The sequence below is a fragment of the Marmota monax genome, unplaced genomic scaffold (genome assembly GCF_021218885.2).
Source record: "Marmota monax isolate L192 unplaced genomic scaffold, Marmota_monax_Labrador192_F-V1.1 WCK01_AAM20220418_F8-fsc00051, whole genome shotgun sequence".
Lineage (NCBI taxonomy): Eukaryota > Metazoa > Chordata > Mammalia > Rodentia > Sciuridae > Marmota > Marmota monax.
In genome coordinates, this window is record NW_026695202.1 from 6454693 (window position 1) to 6471644 (window position 16952).

The window sequence follows — 16952 nt, forward strand, 5'->3', positions numbered from 1 at the left end:
ACTTTGTACATTGGGTGAGCTGACACTGGAGGCATTAGAATGGGATGCAATATCCTCCGCTGGGTATTAGAATATGAAGTAGAATCTGGGACAGGAATAGATTGGAGCTAGATATTATATTTTCAATGTAATTGAGTTATGCAGGGTTATGGTTATGCAAGGGCCCATGGCCAGAGATGGGTGGGGGGAAATGTTCCAGTGAGAACATCAATTGCACCACTTTCTTCATGGTTAAAAATCAGCCAACCTATTGATCTTAGGAGAGCTCATGAATCCAACACTTGAAGAAAACAATAAGGTCTAAGAATTTTGACAGAGGAACTGGAGAAACAAGAACTTCATCTCAAAATCTCAGTCTTCCTTTTGAACATTGGAATAAGCAAAGCAGGAAAAAGAGCTTCCTTCATGGGAGGTACAGGTAAGGATCTGAATTAAACACAAGATTCCCGAACAATGCTTTCCATTAGTATATGGTGCTAACTTTTCCAGTGAGTTTTCCCTGTTTCATTCAGTTTTGTTCTTAGAGCTTGTGACAGATTTTGTAACACTACAAAAAGGGACAGACATCATCTTTGTTTGTTAATTCAGAAAAGGAGGAATAAAAATAGAAACAAAGCAGAAAAAGACAATATCTGTGGGAGAGGGAATGGAGGACAGATAAATAATAGATGATAGATGGCAGGCAGATGGAATAGGCTATTGAATAACCTCAATTCATTAAGGTATAAAGATGAAACAATAATTTGACAAATAAGTATTACTGAACCATTTCCCTATGGTAGCTCACTCTTCTGAGACTTTACTATTTTTATTTTTTTCTTTATTGGTGTTAGTGATATGACAGTAAAGTATATTTTGACATATTTATACAAACACAGAGAGTACCTTACTCTGGTTAGGATCCCAGGCTTGTGGTCGTACATGAAGTGGAGAGTCACCGTAGTGTATTCATATATATACATGGGAAAGTTATATCAGATTCATTCCACTGTCTTTCCTCTTCCTGTCCCCCCTACCCCCCACCCCCTTTTTTTTTCATTCTCCGTGTCTAGTCCTCATAACAGCCAGATGAAGTAGGTTACTGGTTTTGTGTTCCCTTTCCTTCTCAAGAAATATAGGAACAGTTACCCATTAAGCTTGAAAGGTGCCATTTGACGTCTGGAGTCTATGATGGTAAGTTTTCACTAGTCCATGCCCACCTCCAGCTGTGCTCTTTGGAACTCTTACTGCTACGCGTGGGTAGCTATCAATAGTGTCCAACTTTAATATTTTCTAGTCACTTGGTCTCATATATGATTCAAAGTACCTCCCCGTCACACATGCCAGGCTGGTCTGTGGATCTGGTGTCCAGTGGGGGGTATTCCTCTTATTTTGCATCTGATTTCCTTTGTCCTGGACCTGCTCCTCTGGTGTATGTGTCATGAGGAAGACAGAGAGAAAAAGGTGGGTCCCTAACATCAGGCAGCTGCCCTGGTTTACTCTTAAGTGCTGATGCAGTTTGCCTTTGTTAGACTCCGTGTGGGTGGGTAGAGCCCAAGGTGATGCTTGGGCAGGGTTGTTGGTCTCCTGGGAGATTTTACTTTGAGTTCTGGTTGATTGCAATGCTCAGGTCACCCACCACCTCTCAGATGAGTGTCCTGCTCTGCTCAATGCCACGTGGCCTCAGCCAGCCTACAGCACTGATCACATATTCTCCTACACACTTGAAGCCTCCCATGAGATTCCTATCTCATGTGCTATGGTTTGGATGTAAGGTGTCCCGCAAAGCTCATGTGTGAAACAGTGCAGGAAGGTTTAAAGGTAAAATGGTTGGGCTGTGGGAGTCTTGACCCTGTCAGTTCATGGATCTGCTGATGGGGATTAACTGGGTGAGTTAGCATCCACATAACAGAGAGAACTTTTGGGCTTTGCAAACCATACTCTCTTTATCCCTTTAAAAGATCATACTGCCTAATGATCCAGGGGGCAGCAGTCAGTTCTAGGTGGCCATTATGGTCATTATGAAAGGTCCTCTTTAATACTTTACTTGCAACACTCTTTAAAAGTACACTACTTAATAGAATGTCTACTGTGTCCATGATAATATTCTAACTCTTTTTATGCCTTTTACTCTAGTCTATTAATGAAGATATGATCTCCATTTTAAAGATTTTTTTTAATTGAGGTTAATGAAGCTTAGCTAATTAGTCTGAAGTCATCTGTTTGGAAGACTGTATTTGAATCCAGATATTCTGTGCATGGGCATAATATTGGCCTATATTATTCTTGACTGTTTTGCAGTCAATAATCATTTCCAGAAACTAACATGATTAAAGTATAAATAGAAAATTCAGTAAACTTGAAATATTTAATATTTTTGTATAGAACTTTTGTTATATATATTGGAGTCCCACATTCTAAGAAATCAGCTGCAAAAATCAATTAGTACTCACATTATTTTGCTCTTACTCTTCCTTGTCTCTGTCTCTTTGCTTTCTACCTTTTACATTGTTTGTTTGTGTGTGTGTGTGTGTGTTCCTATGTGTATCTTTCCCAGTTATCTTTTTGTGATTGATTTTCAACAAAGATGACAAGAAAATCAATACACAAAGAATATTCTCTTAAAAAAGAAAACAGGGCTGGGGTTGTGGCTCAGTGGTAGAGTGCTTGCCTAGCGTGCATAAGGCACTGGGTTCAATTCTCATCACCATATTCAAGTAAATAAAATAAAGGTGCATCAACAACTAAAAAATAAATTTAAAAAAAACATGTCAGATGCCAAATGGCCAAAGCAATTTGAGAAAGAAGAACTATGCTAGAGATATCATATTCCCTGATTTCAAACTCTATTAAAAAGCTATACTACATTATGAAGTTATAGAAATCAAAACAATATGATGTTTGCAAAATAACACCAATAAACTCCACATCACGTACAGCCACAAGAATGGGGTCCAATTAAATTAAGTTATATTCCAGGTATGTATAATATGTCAAAATACCCTCTATAGTCATGTACGTCTAAAAAGAGTGAATAAAAATAAAAATAAATAAAAATGCAAACATTTGTTGATCACTGAAAAAAATAATATTGTATGGCCATAAAAATTAGGAAATCCTGCCATTTTTGACAGCTTTGATGAACCTGGAGCCTATAATGTTAAGTGAAATAAGCTAGCACAGAAAGACAAGCACTGTATAATCTCATTTATGCATGAAATCTAAAATTCAGACACTTAAAGGCAGAGAGAAGAATGGTGGTTGACAGGAGGCTAAGGAGTGGAGGAATGAGGGATGTTGGTCAAAGGATACAGACTTTCGGTTACAAAATTAAAAAGTTCTAGGGATCTCATATATAGCATGGCAACCACAGTTAATCAGACCATGTTGTTGCTTCAAATGTGATAAGAGAGCAGGTTGTCAGTGTCCTCACCACCCCCCACCCCCAACACACACAATGTTCACTATGGGTGGCGATGGATGGATGGACTAGATTAACTGGGGTTATCAGTATACAATGTATATGTGTATCAAATATTCATATTGCACACTTTGGAGATATATATATATATATATATAATTTTTAGTTGTCAATTAAATATTTTTAACAATTTAAAATGTTATTGGGACTACTAGATAACCCACATACAAGAGAGTACCATTAGGTTCCTATTCTTGAACCATATACAAAAGTAACACAGTATGGGTCATTGACCTAAATGTAAAGGATAAAATTTAAAAACTCTTCAAATAAAACAGGAGAAAGTCTTCACAGCTTGGGTTAGGCAAAGATTCCTTAGATACAGCACCAAAAGCAGAAAAAAAGAAAAATATGGATTCAATAGACATAAAAAATAACAGCTGTTGTTCTTTGAAGGTCATTACGTGGGCTGGTGTTGAGTCTTAGTGGTGGAGCACTTGCAAGACCCTGGGCTCTACCCTAGCACTGAAAATAAGAGAGAGAAATCCCCATCATGGGAGTGCAAAGACACATGTACAACTGGACCAATGGGAGAAAATATTTGCAAATCATATTTCTGAAGACTGGGAGGCCTTCAGATCATTGGAATGTTCCCTTAGAGGGGACACTGGGACTGTCTGGCCCTTGCTCTCACTCTCTTTTGCTCCCTCACTTGCCAAGAGGTGAGCAGTTTTCCTTTGCCACAAGTTTCTGCCATGATGTCCTGCGACAGTGCCAAGGCAATGAGGTCAACCAATTAGGGATTAAAACTGCAAAACTATGAACCAAGAAAAACCTTCCCTCATATTAAGTTGATTCTCTCAGGCATTTTTTTTTTTACAGTAATTGGAAGGTGACTAACAGAGACACAAATTACCAACTGAAGTACAGAAATGTTGAGGGAATGTTAAGATTTTTGTTTAAATTCATTAGGTAAATTAATTGAGATGCACTCATTTTTGGAGAACACAAATTACCAATATAAAATAAAAATTTTAAAAGCCTCATAACTGTATTATATAACATTGTAAACTCATAGAATTCTACAATTGGGATGGTTGTTTGTTCCAAGTATTGATAAAAATAATTGTAGCACTTCAAGTCCTTATAAATTTTTGGTGGAAATGTAAAATGGTTTGAACACTTTGAAAATATTTCTTTAATAGTGTAATATATACTAATGCCAAAATAAAAACATTTTAGTCTGAGGCATTTAAACCAAATAGGTGAAAACAAATGTTTGTGCCAAAAAAAAATTGTTACAAAAATATTGTTAAGATGGTGATTCTCTTCAAATTGTGATTATATCCAATTAGATTCCAATCATATTGGTAACTAGTGTTTAAAATTGACAGGCTTATTTGATTTGCCTGTTAAATTATTAGGAAATAAAAATGTCTCAGATTGCCAAAATATTTCAAAAAAAAAAAAAAAAGAAAGAAAGAAAAGAAAAAACACAAGAAATTTTACACCACTTAAATTCAAGTTATAGAAATAAAGAAGAATATAATTGATATAGGCATACATAAGTAAATTAATAAATTAAAAATTGTGTCCAGGAAGGAAAGATGGCAGATTAGAGCAAAGGTGTGTTTTCCAGTTGCTCTGTGACTCAGGGTCCAAGGAGCATGAGTATTGCTTCTCAGGAGGTGGATGACAGAGGGAATTTGCTAAAATTCAGTATCAATCAGTAAGAGAATAAAGGCAAGGACATTTGGGAACTCTGAATACAAGACAAGACACACCGGAGCCTCAATAGCCATACAGGTGGTGCCAGCTCACTGTAGAGGGGAGGGGTGTCACAGGCAAAGCCAAGAACCCCTGCAAAAAATCATTTGGTAGGGGACAATGTGTGGGATGAAAGGCAATCTGATCTTACCTGACCCGGAGGCAGCACAGCAAGCTGGTGTTTGGAAAGTGCTGTGTTCCTTGGCTGATGAGGGACAGCTGAGATGGGAAGTCATGGTGGAGTGGCCCTGAGGAAGCTCTCTGCTGCCGGAGCCCAGTAGAGTATAAAAAGATTCCCAGCAAGTGCCTAGCATGCGATCTAGAGTGTGACCAGTGGGGCATGACTGAAACAGGCACAGAAAGGATTATTCCCAGGGGTATTCATACAGGGAGATATGGAGGGCTCACTTTCAGGGACCAGCTGGGGAGAGTCCAAAAGCTGGACAAGCAGGTACATTTGCACTAGGAGTCTGATCCTGGGAAGACCACATTTGCAGGCAGTGGTGTGTGAGATCTGCAGAGAGACAGTTACCCAACCATGTGAGTTCAGTTTGCAGGAGGCTCCTGAGGTCCAGATGTCCAGCACAGGTCAGCACCTGCCCAGCAATAAGAGGTGTGGATCTAAACTTTCTGGGGCAGATACCACCCAACAAAGTTTTAAAGGATGATCAGAGCTAAATACCAGCCACCAGAACTTCCCAATTACCACTCTGCATTAACCATGCTCTGTGACGGATCTATTTAGTCTGTCCAGACAAAAATCCAATTGTGGAATCTTTTTTTCTTTTTCTTTTTTTTCTTTTTTACTGTCTTAACTTCTACTAGTGAGAATGGAACTGAGAGCTATTACAACTAGGTTACTTCCACCAGCAACTTGGTGAGCAACACAAAGTGGATAGGCTTAACAACAACCAGCCCTTGCTCTCTTTAAAGGGAATTCAAAATTGGAAAGAGGGGCAGTAAGACAAGGCAGCGAACACCCATCCTCCTCAATAGTCTTGATCATCTCAAGAGAGAAAATTCATTTATTTGTATTCTTTTTCCAGTGTGTGTGGTTTCTTTCTGTACTGAGTGTTACATGGATATATTTTTTCTTTCATTTTTATCATTTCCCCACCCATTTGTTGCCTTGTTTTGACTTTGGAGGGTTAAGAGTTTTGTGTTTGTTCAGATTTGAGCTTTTGCTTGTTTTTATTTCTCTTATTACTCTTTCTCCCCTTTTCCCCCCTTAGAGTAGACGAATTCTCTTGTTCTCTCTTCCTCTCTTTGTTTCAGTTTTTTTTGACTCCTCCTTCTTTATTGCTGTCCCTTGTTATCTCTTCCCTACTCACCCTCTCTTCACGTTTTGGATATTTTAAACATTTGTTTTTCCTTCCTGTTCCACTTCCTCTTGATGAACTATAATTTTGCTATCTTTTAGAAGTATTTAGTTGATATAATTCCTATCCTCACCGTTAATATTAAGAATATTCTTGCAGTTACTAGTACTGTGGGTGGTATAGTTGACACCTGCTGTTTACTTTGTCTAGTTTATTGTTGTTGCTGTCTTTAATTGTTGACCATGCCATTCCTCTTCTTGTGGTAGTTAGTGTTATAGATGTCATAGTAGGCATGGGACATTTATTGTAGTGCTGTATGTTGGTTGCTACTATTGTTGCTGTTGCTTGATTCCTCTTTTTCTGAGAGATGTTTGGAACTAATGGGACACTATGAATTCATATGACAGACACTTTGTTGCTGGGTCACACCCACAACCCTGCCAAGTGACAGCCCACCTTACTGTACACTCAAGTGTCAACAATACTTTAACACCTAGAATAAGGGAGAGAAGAACCAAAAACCAATGACCATGACACAAGTAGGAGTGGCTAGCAGGGGCCTCAGTTTGCACTTGACATATACTCCTATGACAGAAAGTGAGAGAGGTCCCGACACAATGACTCAAAGGAACCCACGGTGTTGCAGCAGCTCTCCAAGACTGAAACAAATCATCAGTTCTGCAGTGGCAAACTGAGAGTCATTGGCAATTGAAATTAATATTTGGATTATGCTGATCCTGTATGGTGAAGCAAAAAGATACTAACAACACAGGACTTACTATAAAAGAAATAACTACAATGATACAAATGTATGAATTGCCAAGATCATTGTAATGTCATGTGTAGATAATAATAATAATAAAAAAAAGATTTCCCTGGGCTGGGGTTGTAGCTCAGTGGTACAGCGCTCGCCTCACATGAGGAGGCCCTGTGTTCGATCCTCAGCACCACATAAAAATAAAATAAAGGTATTAAAAAAAATTCTCTACACACCAGAGGAGGCTCTCATAAAAAAGGAAGAGGACTCCATTTCAACAGATACCAAGACCTTTGAAAACACAAGGAAATAGGCAAACAAATCCCTACCCCAAATCCACAATCCCCCAGCAGAGGAATACTCAGACATGGATGGGGGTGAAATTCCAGAGAAAGATTATAGAAAGTATTAAAATGTTTGCCAGGTGCAGTGGTGCATTCCTTTAATTCCAGCAGCTCAGGAGGCTGAGACAGGAGGAGCATGAGTTCAAAGCCAGCCTCAGCAACATGGAGACACAAAGCAACTCAGTGAAACCCTGTCTGTAAATAAAATACAAAATAGGGCTGGAGATAAGGCTCAGTGGTTGAGTGTGCCTGAGTTCGATCCCAGGTACACCCCCCAAATATATTACAATGTGTAATGAACGAAAAGAAGATCTAAGGAATGAATTAAGACAGCAAAAACAGGAGTTGAATGACCATATCAATAAAGAGGTAGAAATTCTGAAAAGAAACCAACCAAAACTCCTGATAATGAATACACAATGAATCAAATGAAAAGTTCACTTGAAAATATGACCAAAAGTTCACCTGAAAATATGACCCTACTTACCCTATGTTCATGTTTTGAATATTTTAAACATTTTTTGCCTTCCTGTTATGACCTGTTATGGCCAAAAGATTAGATTACATAGAAAACAGAATTTTCAACCTCGAAGAGGAGATATAATTAACTTGAATACTCTGTGTGCATTTTAGGAGATCATAATGAAATTAAATTAGAAATCGACAGCAAGAAAAATTATAGAAAATACATAAACACATGTAAATTGAACAATATTCTTTTAAACAAGGAGTGGATCACAGAAGAAATGAAAGGAGAAATTTTAAAATTTCTAGACTCAATTGAGAACAGTGATAAAACATACCAAAATCCCTGGGACAGTATAAAAGCAGTTTTAAGAGGAAAGATTATAGCTTTAAGTGCCTACATCAAAAAAGGAAGTATTCTAAATAAATAATCTAATGCTATAGCAGAATAAAGCTATTCTGAAACCAAATTAACACAGGAAATAATTAAACTCAGAGCCCAAATTAATAAAATGCAAAATCCTTAATAAAATATTAGCAAATAATATTTAAAAACACATTAGGAAGATTGTACACCAGAATCAACTTGGCTTCATTCCAGAGATTCAAGTTTGCTCCAATATACATAAATCAATAAATGTAATTTACATAGGGTCAAGGACAAAAATCACATTATCATCTCAATAGATGAAAAAGCCTTCTACAAAATCAAGCATCCATTCATATTAAAAACACTCGAAAAATTAGATATAGAAGCAAATTACCTCAAATCATAAAGGCTAAATATGACAAACCCAAAGCCAACATCATACTGAATGGAAAAATCTTAAATAATTTCTTCTAAAATCAGGAAAAAACAAGGATATTCAATCTTACCACTCCTATTTAATATTGTTCTTGAAACTCTAGCCAGAGCAATCAGGCAAGAAAAGAAAATTAAAAGATACAAATAGGAAAATAAGAATTCAAATTATTTGTTTGCTGATGACATGATCCTATATTTAGGATCCCTGCCCCTTCTCCTCCCCCTCTCTCTCCCCCTCTCCTCCTGACCCTACCATAAGCTGAGAAGCTTTCTTCCACTGGGCCCTCCCCACTTGATGTGCTGTCTCAACTTGGACCCAGTTACCATTTATGGACTCAGACTTCTGAAACCATAGCCCCCAAATATACTCTTTCTCCTTTAGGTTGTCCTTGTCAGGTATTTTGGTCACAGTGACAGAAAAGCTGTCTAAAACAGAAATAGATATAACTATGGAGATGAAAGACCTCTACTATGAAAAGAATAGAAGACTGAAGAAAGAAATTTAAGAGGACTTCAAAAAGGAAAAAAAAAAAAACTCCCATGTTCTTGCATATGTAGAATTAATATTGTTAAAATGGGCATATTTCCAAAAGCAACATATAGATTCGATGCTTTCCCCATCAAAGTATCAATGGCATTCCAGGATCAGAAAAAAAAAATATTCCTAAACTTCAACTAGAAGAATAAGAGACCCAGAATAGCCAAAGCAGTTCTGAGCAAGAAGAGCAATGCTCATCACAATACCTGATCTCAAATTATTCTACAGAGCTATACTAACAAAACCAGCCTGATACTGGCATCAAACCATACATAGAGATGAATAACCAATCAATAAGTGGGAAAAACATCTAAACAGGCACCTCTCAAGAGAAAATGAATGAAAGGAAAAAAAAACCCACATTCTTGCATAGGTAGAATTAATATTGTTAAAATGGGCATATTATCAAAAGAAACATATAGATTCCTCTCAAGAGAAATAATAATACAAATAGTCTATGAATATATGAAAAATGTTCAATATGCTCATCAATGAGGGAGATGCAAATCAAAACTACACTGAAATTTCATCTCATGCCAGTGAATGGCAATCATAAATAATACAACAATAATTACTGGTAAAGATATGGGGGAAAATGTGCACTTATACATTGTTGGTGGGATTATAAATTAGTATGACACTATGGAGGCAGTATGGAGATTTCTCAAATGATTAGGAAGGAAGCCACCATATAACCCAGCTATTGCACAGTTTGGTAATTGTCCAAAAGATGTAAAATCAGTATGCTTGAGTGATACATTCATACCAATATTTATAGCAGCACAATTCACAATAGCCAAGTTTGAAACCAGCCCAGATGCCATCAACAGATAAATGGATAAAGAAAATTTAGTTTATAAACACAATGGAGTTTTACTCAGCCATAAAGAAGAATGGAATTGATTCATTTGTGGAAAAGTAAATAGGGCTTGAGAATATCAAGGTAAGTGAAATAAACCAGACATAGAAATTCAAGGGTCAAATATTTTCTTTCCTAAGCGGAAGCTGGAGAGAGAGAAGAAATTTAAAAAAATAATAATAAAAGTAAATAGAAGGGAGACAACAGAATAGAGAAAAAGAATCAAAACAGAGGAGGGGAGAGCAGGTGGAAGTATAGGGGAATGAAAACTATCTTATGTCTATGTATGAATATATATGTAACATACTAATTAATTATTAGTAGTATTAATTCATTATTATAAATACTAATTAATTATACTATATAACGTACTAATAAATTACAACAGAAGGGAGATCGGTAGAGTAGTGTAAGCAGATCTGGAGGGAGGAGGGGAGGGAAAAGAAGGTCTTGGGAATGAGATTGATCTAAGTATGTTATGTATACAAGTATGACATATGAATCCTGCTACTGTGTATAATTAGTGTTCCAATAAGAAAATGCACCCAGAAAGAGACGCACAATGAAATAATCAAATGACTTTTGAAAAGTCACCGATCATTCAAAGGGAAATAAAGCCTTCCTTAACAAATAGTACTGGGACAACTGATTTTTTTTAAAGATAAAAATTAGCATTGACTATGCTTATACCTTATGCAAAAATTAATTTAAGACAGATCATAGACCTGATTTTTAGATTATAGCTCTATGTAAAACTCTTACCCACCCCCAAAAAAAAGAGAGAATATCTTTATGACGTGGGCATAAGCAAAGATATTTAGCACAAGGCATAGGAAGCAAAACTATAATGATAACTAATTAAAATAAAAATTCCTTCTTGAGTAGTAAATCACACAAAACTTAATGGCTTCAGGCAACACTTTTATTGCCCCCCAGTGGCTTTAGTCAGGAATTTGGGCCTGGTGTATCTGAGTCCTTCTCTCCAGGACCTCTCACAAGCTGCAATCACAGAGAGGCCTAGGCTGTGGTCATCTACCACCTACCTGGGGAAACACTGATGTCAAGCTCACGTGGTTACCAGAAAGACTGAGCTCTCTGAAGTTTGCAGGACTGAGGTCTGCAGTTCCTTCTTGGCCATTAGCTGGAGGTGACATTCAGTTCCTTGCTACTCAGGTCTCTCCTACATGGCCAAGTGATTCATCAAAGTACACAGGCCAAGAAGACAACGGTGATGGTGCAGGCCAGGTGGATGTCACCACCTTTTGGAAGCTAATTGTGAGAGTAACTTTTAGAAATATATTTATAAGTGTAACAAAGGAATCTGGAATTGGCTCATAATAGCCCCAAGAGGCAGGTGGAAGGGAGAGGCATAAAGGAGAAGTCTTGTTGTGAGTTGATATTTATCAAACTCGTTTTCTTGAATGAGTGTGACCTCTTTTTCCTCAATTAAAACATGAAACATCAAAAATAAACGCGTTACCTCTTTTTGCGGCCAGCGTTACAGAAGCATAATATAATTGCTGTCGCTCAAGAAATTCATCCTTTATTCATCAGGAGCCGCTCTCTCCCACCGGCAACCATCTGCCCCTAATGTGTCTTCATCATTGAGAAACAGGAGAGTCTATTTAAGCAGATTTACTACAAGGCAATATGAGCCCCTGTTTAAGAAATCCTGAATTAGAATACTGGCCCTAGCTATTACTAGGGTCTACTTCTGGACCAACTTATTATAGCTTTCTGTGTCTCAGTTTCCTGACCAATAAAATGGAGACAGCGGTACAGGATGGTTCCTAGAGTTGTTTGAGCATTAAATAGCAGGGTCACTAGTAAACTGCAATCATTATTTGACGCACTCAGTATTTAAAACTACCACATTTTCTGCTGCCTTTCATAGAAATTCAGAGATTCAGAAAAAGGATATTAGGCCAAATGCAACATTTTTACCAACACTCTCTGTACCAAAGCCCCCACCAAGCCCAAATATACTCTGTAATGTTTTCTTCTCGGTATTGAATGCTGATAATTGCCGTATCTAAAACTTGGGGACAGCTCAAATGTTCTTCCAGAACAAAGCTACATTTTACAAGTGGGTGCTGAACCTCTTCCCAGAGATAAGAAGTGGTGGGTGCATTTAATGGGTAATTCATCAGCTTCAAATTGCACAGAAGGAGAGCTCTCCCCTCTGCTGGTATTTTCCTGCATGTAGCCCCATGGCCTTGAACAAAACAAAACAAAATCACAAAGGCTTCAGAGGATCCTATAAATCATTCTTATACTTAATTAAGAAATAGATTTCTCTAGAAGACCCACGTGTAGGGGAAAACTAAGGATGCTCTGAATAGCAATCACAAGAATTTCCCGACAAGAAATGCAACTGTGGGCTTTTAATGGGTTCTGATTGCTTGTCTATTTAATGTAGGGTTTTTTTTTGTATTTTTTGGCAAATTTTCATATAATTAACATATTTGGAAGGGATATTGCCAAGTGAGAGTTCCTTATGAACCATTACAGTTTAATATAGAAGAGCAATTTTTTACACGGACCCTATAACCTGAAAGTATTTCTGCCACTTCTGAAAATGCTGTTGCTTTAAGGCCGAGGCAGGCTGGGACCCAGTTTCATTGTTTGGGCTCTGTACCAGGTTTTGTGAGTCACTGGGCATCTTTGGGAGGTGCTGCCTCCACACAGAGGAGACAGGAACCATTAATGAAGGTAACACCTGGCCATGTTTCCACATCTCTCTTTTTTTTTTTTTTTTTCTGATGCAGGCATCTGGATTTTGGCCCTGTCCATACTAATGTCAGTGATGGGTTCTGAATATCCCCCAAATCCTGAATCTTGTAATGTTCAAGGACCTCGAGGCATCCCAGGTTTACCAGGATTAAGAGGCCCACAAGGTAAGAAACATCCTTCTTCTGCTTTGTACTAGCTTTTCTATCATTTGACAAAATGACTCTATGTCATTAAAGGTCCAAGATGACCAAGATGGACGTGATGCTCACAGCAAACCTCTTGGTTAGAAGGCTGTGGAGCTGGGAAGTTCTAGCTCCTTCTTCACCACTTCTTAACCATAGCTGCATATAAAAATGCTCAACATATGTTTAAAAATTATTTTCTGAACACCAACTACAGTCATGCAAATATTTCAACATACACCAACCCAAACCAAGTGATCCAAAGAAAAATCCACACAACTTCATATTCCAACCAAGCATGCAGGTCACATGAAGAGGCTCAGCCTGGTCCCGAGGCCTAAGTGGAGGGACTCTCTCTGTTTCTTTGGAGTCCAGAGTGAAACAGTGATGGCCACCAGGACCATATGTTTCTTTGGGCAATCCTAGGAGCCTAAGAGGTTGATCACGTGAGGTCCCTTAACACTAAGGTGAGAACTTACACACCATCACTCTATCCTATTTCCATGATCAAAACACTCACATGAACAAGCCAGATTCAATGGCCTTGAAGTAGACTCTACTCACCCTTGGGTACTTCAAGGTCACATGGCAGAGAGGGAGTAAAAGGCTAAGAGCAAGATCCATGCTTCAGGTCTCATAAATCAGACTCTCGGAAAGTGCATTAGGGCATTTGTATTTCTTGGAAGACCCAGGATTATTCTGTCATGCAGGTAGGGTGTCTTTAGAACTGGTGACTCTTGTGGCTTACAGAGTTAAGTAATTTCTCTATGTTTGGAGAGCAAGTTAGTGTATTTGGTATCCAGGGTTTTTAAACAATTAAGATAATAACTTAAAAACTAATATTGCTGGGAACTTTGCCAAGCTGTTTATATAGATCATTTAACTGAATGTTACACATCAGTGTGATGTTATAGAAGAAAAATATGCAACATTGATTTTCACAGCATACAAAAATGTAAAAGAAATGACAGTGATTCTTCCTAGAAATTGTTGAATGAATTTTCCTACATTGGCACAGCTACATGGGCCTTTAGGACACACCCAGAAGTACAATCTTACCATTGGCATGTTCCCTACAATGAGGTTTTGAAGAAAGGCCTGTGTGTGATGGTAGCAAAAACACCAAACCTCCCTGTGCGTCAGTCTCATTTTCTTGAAGATAGGACACATTTCCCAACACAATACATTTCCCATTTCAACCAAGAAAGATTACATGACCTTGAATAAGCAAAATTAAAATGATTAATAAACAGCAAATCTAGGTTAGACATCAGCTCCTCCACTGGGTCTGGTATTGGTGATTAAGGAAGGATCAAAGTTGGGCTGCATATGAATATTTTATCCCATCAGATACCATATCTATGATACTTATACTAGGGTATATGGGCTACATCCAAATATTTATAATTCCTTTATCTATCAGTCTGAGTGATGTCGTGGAAAGTACAGTAAGCCAGAAATCCTGCCATAAACTAGCTGTGTGATTCCACAGAAGTCATTTCACCAGGTTATAAAAAGAAAAGAGAAATTTGGACTTAGGCCAAACAAATCAACTATGTTGCAAAAATGGGTACTTGAGCCTGTAACCCCAGTGACTCAGGAGGTTGAGGCAGGAGGACCTCAAGTTCAGAACCAGCCTCAGCAACATAGTGAGGCCCTAAGCATCTTATCAAGACCCTATCTCAAAAAAAAATAGTAGCTCAGTGGTAAAATGCCCCTGGGTTAAATCCTCAGTACCAAAAAAAAAAAAGTATTTGAATTTTTAAATCCAAAAACAATAATTTTATCAAATTATAGAACAAGGTTATCCATCGATGAAATGCCCTCAAGCACTGCAGTTTACTCTTTTAGTTCACTGTCACCCTAAGAAACATGTTATGGATATAGAAAGCTGTGGAAATACACATTCAAGCAGTAATGTTAAATTTTTCAAGAAGGTCTGATATGGTTAATATTCTAAGGTTTCTTTCTTCTTATTCTGTGACATATGTATTCATTATTCAAGTTTTATACTGCCTAATTTCAGACCTGTGGGTCAATAATAATTCCCATTATTTTAATATTCCATAATTTGATTTTCAATATTAAGCTGATTCTTACTGCATAAGATGCCATGACATAGACCAGTATTTCTAAGAGTTTTGCAACATTCACTATAGATTCTCCCTGCTCTGATATCTTGACTCTTGAGAATTCCTACTTTAAATAGATATTTAACTGAATAGTTGTAAACTAGTTTGGGAAGAGCATCGGGAGATGCTTTTTTCTTATCTTCTCTATCTCCCTCCCTTCTACATTCCTCTCACCTTCTTTCATTTCTTCTTTGTGACCTTTATTCTTTCCTTAGTATATTTAATGAGCAAGGGACAAGAGACAACTCCATGTCAAAAATAATTTCCTAACAATTAGATGCAAATTTTGTATTACAGCCCTCAAGAGACCCACAAAGAGGGAATGTGAACACGTTAAGCAGGTTTGATATCGTAGAGTAATAAGTTCTGTACAACTGTCAGTACAAATGTTGAAGAGAGAGAGATTCCCAGGAGGGTGTAGATGAGAAGGTAATGACTGAGCTGTCCCTAAGAGAATTGATGGAGATGACATGGAAGGCAGCAGGTGGAGGTGGGGAAGGAGCACAAGGCAGAAAACCACTGCTCACAGCGCCTCACTCTGTCTTCTGTTTATCTTGATGTCTAGGACCTCCCGGTATGCCAGGACTACCAGGGATTCCAGGGATACCAGGGCCACAAGGGCCACCAGGAATGTTGAGGGATTGCAATAGCAGACTTACATCGGCCTTTGCAGTGAAGGTAGATGAGCTGCTCCCAGCTCCCTCCCAGCCTGTGATCTTCAAGGAAGCCCTGCATGACTCTCAGGGAATCTTTGATCTGGCCACTGGCGTGTTCACCTGCAGGGTCCCAGGACTCTACCATTTTGGATTTCACATGGAAGCCGTCCAGAGGGCTGTGAAGGTGAGCCTCATGAGAGATGGCACCCAGGTCATGGAGAGAGAAGCAGAGGCCCGGGATGGCTATGAGCACATTTCAGGAACGGCCGTCTTACAGCTGGGAAAGGGAGACAAGGTCTGGCTGGAGAACAAGCTGAACCAAACAGAACTTGAAAGGGGGACCATTCAAACTGTGTTCTCTGGGTTTTTGATTCATGAAAATTAAGAGCCCTGGTTTATATCAGTACTACAACTCCTTCCCTAAGAGGGCCCAACTTCAGAGAGAGAATATTCCTCTTTCTTCTAAGGTCCTCATTTCCTTTCAAAATTACAATCCCAGCACATAAAAACCTGATCCTATGTGATGAGATAAAGTGCTACCCCTGGTTTGATCAGTACACATTGTACACATTTATTGGATTATATTGGATTATAATACTGTATTTCATAAATAAGTACAAATATGATGTTAGTCAAAATACAAGTAAATAATTGAAAAACAGAATGTTCCTTGATGATCGTGTACTTTAAAATTATCATTTGGATGTGAATAAAATACATGACTAATAAGGTGATTTTTAAAGCAGATCACTGAAACTAGGCAATGAACCTCCATTAGGTTGTCCACTAATTCATATTATTTTAAAGTATTTTGGATTTTTTTACCTACATGGGAAAAATTATGTAAACATGAAGCATGGAGATCTTTCAATTTATGGTGCATTAAAAGAAATCTTGCATCTTACTCAAATAGTTAGAAAAAAAAAACTGGAAAGGAGACAACATGAATGATAATACAGTAATAAATCTTTTCACTAGGATTCCTAGGAGACCAT

General features: G+C 37.9%; 1 protein-coding gene across 1 annotated transcript; it reads left to right on the plus strand.

Annotated features, from left to right (window-relative positions):
• Nucleotides 1-257: 257 nt before the first annotated feature.
• On the plus strand, nucleotides 258-16691 carry LOC124082908 (hibernation-associated plasma protein HP-27-like). Its single transcript, XM_046429433.1, has 3 exons — nucleotides 258-418; nucleotides 13023-13151; nucleotides 15867-16691. Exons 1-3 carry the CDS (start codon nucleotides 406-408, stop codon nucleotides 16340-16342), a joined length of 618 nt encoding a protein of 205 aa, XP_046285389.1. The 5' UTR covers nucleotides 258-405; the 3' UTR covers nucleotides 16343-16691.
• The last annotated feature ends 261 nt before the right edge of the window (nucleotides 16692-16952 follow it).

What these genes read in the sequence shown, in the direction of transcription:
- LOC124082908 (XM_046429433.1), top strand. An exon ending in AGGATTAAGAGGCCCACAAG is followed by an intron (nt 13,152 to 15,866) that starts GTAAGAAACATC and finishes CTTGATGTCTAG; the next exon opens with GACCTCCCGGTATGCCAGGA.